Raw genomic sequence first — 12,500 nt, 5'->3', positions numbered from 1 at the left:
CCTATCCTGATATGTGTCAGTGGGTCAGTCGACAGACAACTCGTGTGTGTGTGATGTTAAAGAACACAACCTCCAGAGAGCTCATTTTGCAAAATGAACCACAGTAATGCAGGAACTACTTACCTTACGACCTCCCTAGCATAATAAATGACAAGGTGTGTCTATAGCACTGCAGTTAGATCCAATATTTACAATTTACATGCACATGCATTTTTAAAGACTTTAAGTAAAGACTAGTTGCATGCACGAAAAAGAAGAAAGCATGCATGTGGAATGCATGCTCGTCATCAGCTTTCCCTCACTTTTCTTCTTCACTTGCACCCCTTTGTTCTTGCCCTGGGCCTACAGACCACACCGTTGCAATTAGAGCTCATCGCATCATCAGGTGTACTGTAACTGCTAGTTACCCAACGGGAAAACATGACGAATCCAATGGCGATTAACAGATAATAGGCTTTCCTTGAAATTCCTCCAATGGAATTGCCCCCCCCCGAACCTCTTTCCCGTTTACGAGGCACAAACAAACATAGATTCGCACTTAAATGCACAAGCAGCCACTGCATCTGTTGACTTTTAAATGCACCAGCTTTCCCAGAAGCCCCTGTGACTCAGGAGATCGTATATATGGACTCCCTGCTGTTAGCTCATTACTATTAACATTCATGTTAGATCAGTCACTGATGTGGTCTGACTAGACCTTAATGATCCACATACTTCTCTCAGTCCCGTGTCATACTGCGAGTAGGATGGGAAATAGGTGAATGTGTGTAGGTACATGCGTGTTCTGGGATTTATCTCCGTTTCACCGCAAGATGTCAGCCAGAAAAGTCTGCTAGTGATTCACCGGTGATACAAACATACGTGTGCGACTCGGGCTGCAACATGACTGTTGAGGGAACAGCTCTGCGTATGTGTTTACGTGCCTGGAATCACAGCTTCTGCTTGAGTGACTTTTTGATGACTAAATGCAATAAGTGTGGTTAGAGGCGTGGAACTACCAGCAATTATTAACATCTATCTGTTCCTAGTTTTAAAACTCTAAACTCTTCCCATGAGGTATCTTTAATGTAAACGATCATGATCTGCAGCAGGTTTGAATTTGTAGCCCTGCTTTGAGTAGCAATGCCAGAATCTGTTGTAAAATGTGACCGAAAGGCAAAAACAAATATCTTTGTAGTAAATATGGTGGATTTACCTGCTGTTTGAGCTGGTGCATGAGCCTGTCCTTCTCCCTCTTCAGAGCCATCACTTCCTCCTGGGCTTTCTTGCGTTTGGAGGAGGATAATTCTAGCAGGGCGATGTTGGCATCCTTTTCACTGATGGCTGCAAGCAAAGCCTGCTGCCTGACAGGGCGAGAAAAAGAAAGGACCGTACTGACTGATGGGTAAAGTGTTAACAGCAAGTCACGTCACGTTTTTAATATTTAGAAAGCAGACAGGTGTCGACTACAGAAAGCCCTACCGCAGCTGTATAGAGATGTCACAGGAAGCTCACTAATTCCAGCGCTCCCTAAACTCAGACAGCGATTCCACAGAAAAGAAGCAGACATCTTTGAAGTGGTCTGCTAAGTGTAGCATTTGTGGTACCTTACTATGACTCATGAGCATGTAATAGTGTAATAGGACCTAATGGAGCAGACTGAGCAGGATATGACATCTTTCTTATGTCACCCCTGGTTCCCACAGTGTCTGTGTGTGTTTGTGACTGTGTACAGAGGGGGTGGCTTCAAATGACTGTCCACAGGTGCAGGGGGGCAAGGAGGACATACCACCAAACTTCATCATGCACACAACCAGATGTACTAATTTAATCCCACAGAGCTCGATCTTGCATAAAGTCTGTGTGTTTGGGGAAGATCAGTGATGACTGTCTTCATCACAGTCATCAGCAGGATGTGTTTGATCTAAATTTGTGACTAACAAATTCTGTTTTCCCACTTTGGTAAGCATATACATTCTCACAGTTAGCCGGGCATGGACAAACCTCTGCTTTGGCTCTTTATGTTGTTTTCTTTGACAAAAATAAAAGATAAATGGCAAAAAGAAGCTCTAAACACACTTTCCTACAAAATACACTTCAGCTCATTTTATGATTTTCTTTTGTCTTCATCTTTTGAGAAGTTTGTCTGAATGATCATCACACCAAACTAGTTCACCGGTTCATACCTTCAGTGTAGACACTTAGGTTATTCTAAGCTGAATACTCCAGACTGTTAAAGGGCATTTGAAATTAAGAGGGTATTAAACAAGCATGTCGAGGTCATCTGTGGGTTTGTGTGAGGTGAAAGGTAGAGGAAGAGAAAGGAGGGTGCGTTAAAAATACACTTCGGTCTTTATTAAAAATTGACCTGCATTAGGGTGTTTTTATTCCATGATTTAAGTCCCTGCAGAAATAACTAAATTACGAAAAATAAACATGCTGAACTCAGAATAAAGTCCTGCTGGCCTGGGACTCCACATTTGATGTTTTTAGTACAATTATCTGCATGCCGCATCTGGATTCTCCCATTCAGGGCCATTAATAGCTCTTTGTGTATTGGTGTGTACTTGCATCTTGCGCATGTGTTTGCGTGTGCATGCATGTGGGTTCTGACATGGATTGGAGCAGCTAATCACACCATTAATCACGGCGCAGGACCAAAGTGACACTTTTCGTCTCCCCACACCTCCAGTGTTTTTCCTTTTAATGCTCACTGTAATGGGAACGAACACACACACACACACACACACACACACACACACACACACACACACACACACACACACACACACACACACACACACACACACACACACACACACAGAAGACTTGTAACAGAGCACGTGTCTTAGACTGCAGGCTTATTTTTCTTGAGCTGGCCATTCTTAGTCTAAATCAGCTAAAGAATTAAATAAATAGATAAAGTCCATATAGATCCACATCCTGTTTATAAAATCCATCCTCATACAGTTCACCATTACAAAGCTCAACAAACCTGATGAATTCTGGATTTTAAAGAATGGCACAACAGCAGTGCCCATTTCACTACTTTTTCTTTGGCTGCGTTAAATAGAGTGAAGAGGTGATGAACAGAGTCATATATGGGCAAGGAATGCAGCACAACATGTCACTGATCATAAACACTGTGTCAGATTAACGGCCAAAGCCTACATGCAGGATGGCCATCTTTACACCACATTGCCAGACATGGAAGCACAAAAATATTGAACCGCATCCAACCAGCCTCACAGCAAACGCTCGGATCTCTTTTAAGATAAAGTTCACACAGATGGAGCTGCAGAATTTTATCTTTACGGGTCAAAATGCTGCAGTAAATACAGCACGAATGCTTGAATGCAATATTATTCCTTTTTAACTGCACAGCATTAAGAATGGGACTTTCTACAGTTTAAGTAGCTGAAACACCGGGCAAAGCCAGGATGGCACAAGAGGAGAGTGCTTTTAAAAGTTCAGGGAATCAACCCCACTTTTTGTGAATGTATCAGGAAATGAGCCACCACTTTCTGAGCACTTCATGAAGGACATTTACACTGTCTCTGTTGAATAAACTTGTGTTTTCTAATAATAAAAAAGACACTTATAATATAACAAGGATGAATTTTCCTCCAGAAAATCCTCCATCTAAAGAAATGTCCTATAATTCTCTTCAGTCCTATTTAAATTCATCCATTTTAGACATTATGTCAATGCAGCAATGAAACCCTTAACTCAAATATAATTACAGCGTGTGTCAAATTACAGCTGAAGCGTGGCATATGCTGCTGTCTTTGAGGGAACAGTCGTCACCTTCATTACACCTGCATTCGCCTACGTCAGTCCCAAGAGAAGATTGCTGATCGAACCCGAGATGCTCTGAGCCCAGCAAAATGAAGCCTCTGAGCCAACGTGGCTGCCATGGTTCAATGCAAGCTAAATCGCTTCCAGTCTCTAAATTAACAAAGCGCGTTACAGTGAAGTCTCCTTGTGGGTGCTCACTAAGTGGTGCTGCGGGACTCTGCTGAGCGATGTCTTCCTAAAACAATAAAAAAGGGGCATTATTGTGATTAGTCTGCCTGTAAACCTCGTCTCCTACATCCTCAGTCGGTGATTGTGTGTGTCTGTGTGTGCGTGTGCTGATTAGTATTACTAACAGTCTTTGAACCTGAATCACACTGGAGTATTTAATCACATCTCATTTAAGTGGCCATTTGGCCTCAGTTGTTGAACAGACTTGCAATGTACATTAATCTAGAAGACAGGATTCATCTGTCAGGCACGAGCACACCCCACACACAAAGACAGATGCTCTATCTGCTGGCTGATCTTGAGTGGGTGAACCCTCTTTCTTTCCTCCTCTCTTGTCTTACTCCCTGCTTAACTTTAACTTGGCCTGTCCCACACAAACAAAGGATTATCTTCATTTCCCCCCCCAATTGAAAGGGTGACAATGAAATGGTTTTTCATGACAAACTTGTGATTAGTCTTCATAAAAGTCAAACCCCAAGCACTGGAAGGTCATGAGGTATGCTAATAAAAGGACGTATAAATCCAACTGCTGGAGCCCTGGTGTCAAAAAGCTCCTCTGCGAGGCAACTGTAGTTTAGCTGACATGATAAACACGATGCTCAGACAAACAACTGCGCAGCCTTGAATAAAGATCTCCCACAGCTCAACTATAGTTTTGGTATTGTGAGAAAAACTGACATTTTATTTATAAGGGGTGAAATTCTCAGCTCAGCTACAACATGTGATTCCAATTGAAGCTTCATGGTCCCTGGGACATATTGAGACATTTGAATCTACAGACGTGGGAGATGGATGGCTAAAGTACATGACTGTGTGATGTGAAATGTGTGTGTGTTGGGGGGAGACAATATGCAAAGAAAAAGTGAAAGAAGAAGAAGAGGTGATGAAGACATCTTCGAGGTGGAGCTGCTGCTCAGAGCGCTTTACAAAGCCACGAGGTACACTGTCAGGTCAGGCAGATTTCTGGGAGACAAAAGGGTTAAGATGGGGTTAAAAGTGAGCATGAAACTGGGTACGTTCACACGTAGGCACATCAAAGAGTGAGGTTTTGATATGAAGAGATACCGTGGAGTTGGAGAGAAGGGATGTGTCAATGTGGAAAAAAAACAAACAATAAAAAAGATGGCAAGAGATGAAGGTAGCAGGAGAAAGGGAGTACGTGTTTGACAAGACTGAGTGCCACCTGTGTTGCATGAGAGAGAGTAGAGAGGGAAGAAAAGAAGGGGAGAGAAGTGGAGAGGAGAGGAGGAAGGGAAGAAAGGAGCAAAGGTAAAGATTTAGGAGTCCCAGCATACCCTAAATCAGCTCAGCGCACTGCATGTTGTTATTCCTAGGTGTCACGGTTGAGGGATATGTGTTTATAATTTGTGTTATGACTTACTTGAAATTATGAGCGTGGAGAGTCAGCCGGACAGAAACAGATGCGTCTGTGCGATGCCCAAGGGAACCATCAATACTGTCTACCCCTAAGCGCAGTGTGTGCATGTGCTGCATATTCATGTGTGCATGTATTTGCCTGTCCATAAATGCATTTGTGCTTTCATCTCCATGTGTGCATGTATGATGTATTTTGTTTGCAGGAACACGGGGAGTCCTCTAATATCTGCTCCCAAACCATCTATTATGACGTCTTCCCGTTTGTGATCATGCCTTTCCACCACTTAGCTGTCCGGCTCTGCAGAAACATTCCTGGGGCACTTTATGGTGGTTTCTTGATTGTGGGTGTGTAAAGGTGCAGTACAAGTCTGGGGGCCCCTGTCTAGGCAGTTCTAGAAGCCTGTGGTGAGAGCAAGCAGAGGACATGAGAATGGGGCATGGTTGAGTGACACTATTATTTATGGTCTTGGAGTCATGTGTTATTTACAGCTAAGAAGGTAGGAAAAAGTCTATGTCCAACATAAAACACACGCTCAACCTACATTTGGTGAGCTTTCTGCAAAGCCAGTTGAGAGGATAAAGCCGTGTCTTAACTTTAAATGTGGGTAAAATGTATTTTTATGAGGTCCTAGTTTTGGCTGCCTTGGTTTGGATTAGCTCCATGCTAACCTGTAGCAGCTAACCTGCAGCCACATGCAAGATCCACATATTATCCGCTTCCTTTTGTATGCTCGGCCGGATTTAAGCCTTTATTTATCTTAATCTACAAGGTAGGATTTATCCAAACCCACCACAAATAAAACTTGCATGACTGCCTTGTTTGTTCCTTTGGAGCAGTTGCTTTATGTATATAGGTCATTACATGTAAATTGTGAGCTTCAAATTTCACATGCTAACCTTGAGCTGCGCTTCCCAAGAAAAAAACACGACAGCAGATGGTTCTCCCAGAACTAGACCAGGTTATGTGTGTTTTCACTTCACTAATAAAATATACAACGCACTTACTCTGCTAACCCCCACTCCCACACTAGTGCTCTGACTGGTGGGTGGTGGTGGGAGTCTAATTGAAAGAGTATGTATCAGTTTTACAGCAACAAGAGGGAAAATACGAGGGGACAAAAATCAACAAATCTGCCAAAACTAGCCAAATGTTTAGAGTTGGAGCAGGGACGAGGAGAGATGGCTGACTGCTCCCAGAGATGAGCAGGACCAGACGGCCACCGCTGCATTCCAGAAAGAAAGAGGGGGGAGAGAGATAGAGAGACCCAGACGGAGAGGAAACGAGTGCAGGAGACCAGGTGGCCGTGCGATTGCAGACAAAGGAGATGAAAAGTGCATTCGGTCTTGAAACAAAAAATTTGCAAAGGCGACGCCAACATCAAAAACAAGCAAGAATGTAAATGAACATTAATGCCAAGTTGAGGCGGCCGTACATTTTCAGTGCTGGTTGTTTGTTTCTTTATCTCTCTTACAGACAGAAATAAGCATCAAGGTGTGTTTCGTAAAACTCAGTGGAGGGTGATGTAATAACAATATCAGTCTCATATCTGTGCATAAAGTGTGAACCTGTACTCAGGTTGATTGCTTAGAATAACAACTGAACAAGGCTCTCATTCAGAATCAGAGCTCAAGCACAAATCTGTGAGTAAACCATGAATACAATCTTTCACGCACAAATGTGCATGAAATTATTTGTGCTCTACAAACAAATCTATCACAATCCCGCTTTTGCATTTAAAAAGCTACTGCTAGTATTTACTAAAAAGAGGCAAAGTGTCAGTTTTGCAACTCTAAGGTATTTTTGTGGGTGGCCTTATTTTAGATTGTATTTGTAGGACTTATAACTAAACTTAACTGAGTGTCAGAGGAAGGAGGAGACTCCGAACAGTCACAGCATTTTTAACAGATATTTCCTTTATATTGAAAATTCTCATTAAGCTGCCTCCAACATCTGAATTACAACACTGTTCCTCTAACACCTGCAGTTACAGTGTATGATTTCTCTTTGCAGACTGCCCCCATTCTCACCACTCCTTGTTTTTGACCAGTGTATGCATGACTGAAATGAACTGACTGAATCACTGTTTAGATATCAACGCATCATTACCTGCAGAACATTCATCTTCTGTCGGTGCATTTTGCAATTTTGCCAATGCGTTAATGTGACAGACTTAGTAATCCTACCGTCTTAATGCTCAAGAATATGGACGTTTTTCAATAATTGCCATGAATTTCTTGTCCATCCCCACAGATCAGGTATTTCTTGTCCCAGTTACCATCTTTTTCTTATGATCAGTTTTTCTGTCTTTCTGATCTTTCCTGTCAGAAATCTTCTTTGTTGTTCTTTAGCCAAAGTGAGTGTTTCAGGGTAAACGATATGCTAAACCCCTGTTTTTTTTCTCCACGCCCAAGTCTTGGTTTTGTTTGTTTTTTCTCAACCATCATCACTTTGGAAAGGTATGTCTTCTCTGGCATCCAACACCGACACCACGTTTTCAGACCTTCTTCTTTTTTTTCTTAGTGTTGCAGTTTCCTCTCTTGCAACATCCACTTTCACCACTTCACCCCGAGGTAAACGTGTTTCTTTTTATAGAGAAACGGGGGGCGTGACAGTATGCAGCTAGTATGCAGAATGCATGAGCATGCTGATTTATTTGGTGTGATTGATCAGAATGATTCACTAACACCCACATGGTGGTAAGAACAAAACTGGTCAGTGCACACGGTAATAATTTTGCATGTGCAGTTATTTTTTGCACAGTATAAGAATATACCATGCACATACATACACATATTGGTGAATGAGGCCTACGGAGAACAGCTAGCCTCACTAATGCTATAAGATGCCAACCAATACCTCAAAAACACTTCAAAGGTTATTTAGGGTTTGATGGGTTTTCTATAAAGGTACTTGGTGGAACTTATTCTTTCCAGAATATAGCCAGATGCAGCGAGCTTGGACGTGTACCCACCGTCTTATTGTAACAATAAAGTTTGTACAAAGCTTAGACGTGTCTGCCCACAGCCAGCAGTCAACTCTATAGAGGGGATGAACAGAGCAGACAAACGTAGCTGAACATATCCTGAATCTTGCACTTTAAAAGCACACAGATCTAAGACGAGCATCACTCTGCACTTTTTAAAGCAAATGAATGTATTGAATAAAACATTGAACTATTATTTTATAAATACAACCACAAAACAACTAATTGCATTATATATGCTCTGTTATGTCCAGCCTTATTTCCCTTAAGTCCCAGGTAAATTAGCAATGTTGTTAAAACAACATCTTTTCTGGATAGCTCCATGTGTGCCCATGTGAGCTTGGCCAAGTAAGTGTGTGTGCCGGCATAGATTTCCCAGTGTAACCTCATTGTGTGAGTGTGATAAAGACACAGATTTCACATAAGTCAAAGCTTTAACCAATCAGAAGAGCTGTCTGACACCAGGGCCTGAAACCTACTAATAGCAGAGCAGGGCTTTCCATTCGCTTAAAGGGAGGTTTGTTCTGTCTTTATTGTCATTCAGCTGACTGACTGACAGTGTTTCCCCAAGGCGCAAGAAACAAGACAGGAGGCTGCACTGTACCACACACGTGCAAAGCTGCTCTGTCTCGCACACAAGTACAGACACACAGCAGCTGGATTCTTTAAAGCTGCCTGTCATCTGACAGAGAGGTGAGGGTAAGAGTAACATAGCTTCAGTCACACAGTGTAAGAAGACACACACATTCACAGCTACACCGAGGGAGGGAGAAGCATATGCAGTAACAGAAAGTGTGTAATAGTCAGTGTATAAATAGTTACATGTTCAGACAGTTCTTCAGCATCATAATATCAAACTGTACATAATGCACACTGAAAAGAAACTGTTAGATTTTTTCATCTGCAACAATAAAAGCCACCTTGGTTTCCTCAATACAAAATATTAATCATTGATTCAGACTGATTCTTTTCAGGATCCTCATGACATTTTCACATTTCTTCTAAAGTGTGTGCAACCCTCTGCAATCACAATCATTAATCTGCTGCAGAGTTAGAGCTAAGCTAGAATCCACTGATAATTAACCACTTTCCCTTTCTTCCTGCACCAGATCTACTCTACACTGTCTTTAAAGTCAGCTCCAAAGAAACACCTTCTGCATTGCGTCATTTAAACGCTGTCTTTATGGCCTTGTATGTTCCACTGCATTATAATAACCCTCTGTCCAACAGATCATCACAGGCCTTTGAACAGGAAATGTCTTTTTCTCCTTCTCAGGCCTCCTTCCATCACTCCTTCTCTCCTCCCTTTCTCTTCCTAATCAAAGAGAGGAGCAATTCTTTACAGAAGAGAATGGAATTACCTCCGCCATGGACTTGGACCTCTCTATCATTCGGTATCTCTCTCCCTCTATCATTCTCTATTCTGCTCTGGCGTGCCCTATACTCACTCCAAAGTGGGGCTAAATATTAAGTTCAAGGAGGTTACGCAAACACGTTGAAACAGCCATCCTTGGCCTAAATATTACCCTCAAACCTTCAATTACCCGCCTTGCCTCTCTCCCCTCATCCCCCTCGCCTTTCCTGTCCTCGGCATGGGTTCTCTCTCACTCCGGTCATCTAACTTCAGCCTGGAAATACAGTGCGCACTCATGACGCGGGGCCAAAAGGCCTTAAAAATGTCAGGGGCAGAGAGTCCAACATTGTGGTGCACTGTAACACATACACACATACAAAGCTTCACCCAAAATACACATGTACACACAATCCGATGAAAGACGGGTCCACAAAACAGTGAGAGCGAGTACCCCTGGTGTATTTTCTCTGAGTTCCAAATGCAGGCCCTGGCGGTGGACCACAGCTGAACCACAGCCGACATGCGGTGGGATGGGAGGCCACCACACTCACTTCCCTTAAAGAAGCAATAGACACGCACACACACAAACAGGGGATCACAAAAAGACACAGGCATTAAATCAGACACACACACATGTTCAGCATTTTTCTGGACAGGACTGTCATGACGATAGGTCCGTGTTTAAAAAGCAGTTTGAGGTGAAGGGACAGATCTGTATGGGCTGTTTCCCACAATGCTTTGCCAGACAATTACACAACCCAATTAATGTGGTTACTACAGCACAGCTAGGACTTCACTCTAAGCAAACTGTGTATGTACGTGTGCGTGATAAAGAAGATGCGTGTACTCTCCTTTGGCCGGTATTACTCTCAGAATTATAGCTTTCGTTGGAGCTTACACTCGTCTATTTCCCGTCACTGTGTAAAGGACACACAAGGTCACACTAACATTCACCCCACACTCCATCAGCCAATCGGAGTTATTTCCAATCACAGCCACATGAGTTCAGGGAATATAAAAGCTGCATAACTAGACTGTGCTCGCTACTAAAACAGCTCCTTTCAAAGAATTAACAGTAAATAAATGCTGCGACACAGTTGTGTTTTACAAAACCGGTTATGAAATTTAATTACATAGAAGTAATGAGTTGTACCCATATACATCATAAAATATGGGGCCAGACAGAAAGTCTATGAAATGTACAAATGTGCACACACAGGGGTCTAGGTGAGGGTGTTGATTAAAAGAGTCGTGCCAGGTCTGGACCAGTCTGCTCATATTTAGACAGATCAGTGAGGATCATGGGATCAAAGGAAACATGATTACTACCTGGCCTTCTGATTTAAAAAAGTCACTATTATTTCCCCGTCAGTAAAAACAGGAATACATATTTCAGCATGTTCGCTCTATGGCTCTCACGCACGCACACAGGCACGCACATGCGAAAGCAACACTCAGACAAACTCACGGGACATTTGCAGACACAATGACTTGCACCGGTGCACAGTGGACACGGAGGTAGACACAAGAACACACCTACATACACAGTCTCACACATACAACCGCGCCGCTCTGTAATCTGGGTAATTTGTACTTTGAAGCTAGTGTAGACAGATGATGGCCTCTGGAACATTCAGTCTGTTGTGTCACTGGATGTGCAGGTTCGCCGGTTGGTGTGAATTCCCAATAGACACATCCCCCACCCGCTACCCGAAAGTATAGCTGTTGTGAATAAGGTTCGTGTGAGAAGAGACACTGGCACAGCTTGTACTCTTCTCATTATTCCAATTCTTGTAGGACTTCTTGTAAGACTGAGTGTGTGTGGCTTTGCAAACTTTATGAGGGTATGAAAATTAAAGCTGCAAGTGCCGACACACAGGCGCAGAAATGCACATGCAAGCATGAAACAGCAAAAGTGTGCGCCTTTTGATAATTGCAGCAGAGAGGGGAACTTTCTTCTCCTAACCTTGAGCTGCTCCCATCGAGACCAGTTTCCCTTCGTCTACTTTTCTCATGCATTGGAATTATAAATGAATCCACACACAATATTCATAGATAAACACACACAACGTCATAAATGCTCTGCTGGGCCTCCACCACACCTGTGCATAAATTCCAGCATACATCTGTTTTTTAATAAAGAGACCTGTGGCAGTGTGCAGTTACATGCTGCTGACAGACTCACTGATTTCCAGATAGATAACATACACATCCAACTCAGCTCCCTTGGCACATTACATCACAGTTATTTTAATAATGGCTTCAACTGAGTCCTTTTTCTGGCTATGATTACATATAGGAGATTGTGTGTCTGCATGAATGTTCTTTCTTTTTTTTACTCCTTTACTATTAAATTATCACTTTGTGGTCATCTCAATGTAATTTTAAGAGTCTGAGGAGTTTAAGTTCATTATAATGTTGTTCTAAACACACGTTGGGCGCCTTATGAGGGCTACATTAAATGTCAAAGATAAAAAGAAATTCAAACTGCATCCACAGTATGTATGCAAGTGTGTGTGCATCCTGTGAGGAGGCAGCTAGTACTGTGTTGTTCTGTGTAGATATGTGATGTTGCTCCATTAACACTGCAAAGTTGTGGATGAGGGTGGGATCTTTTTTTTTGGTTTATGGTCTCTCACCCACCACTTAGCTGCTCTTTGTCAAAGCCATTCTGACAATGTGTTCAGGTATAATACAGCCCAAAGAGCTTCCTACAACAATCTGTGTCACGTGTGGATGTCTTCCCTTTCCCCTGTGAATTCCCTAACACTAAATCTGAC

At 42.6% G+C, this 12,500-nt stretch overlaps 1 protein-coding gene across 2 annotated transcripts in view; it reads right to left on the bottom strand.

The window, feature by feature from the left end:
* LOC101477967 (ERC protein 2) overlaps positions 1-12,500 on the bottom strand; it is a 165,591-nt gene that overhangs the window by 45,432 nt on the left and 107,659 nt on the right. For both annotated transcript variants that reach the window (XM_076878162.1, XM_076878163.1), the window contains one exon: positions 1,196-1,343. In XM_076878162.1, coding sequence (XP_076734277.1) covers positions 1,196-1,343 — 148 coding nt within the window. The remainder of the gene's footprint in view (positions 1-1,195; positions 1,344-12,500) is intronic.

This window comes from Maylandia zebra, linkage group LG20, assembly GCF_041146795.1.
Source record: "Maylandia zebra isolate NMK-2024a linkage group LG20, Mzebra_GT3a, whole genome shotgun sequence".
NCBI classification, from domain to species: domain Eukaryota; kingdom Metazoa; phylum Chordata; class Actinopteri; order Cichliformes; family Cichlidae; genus Maylandia; species Maylandia zebra.
This window is presented reverse-complemented; position numbering and strand designations above follow the sequence as displayed.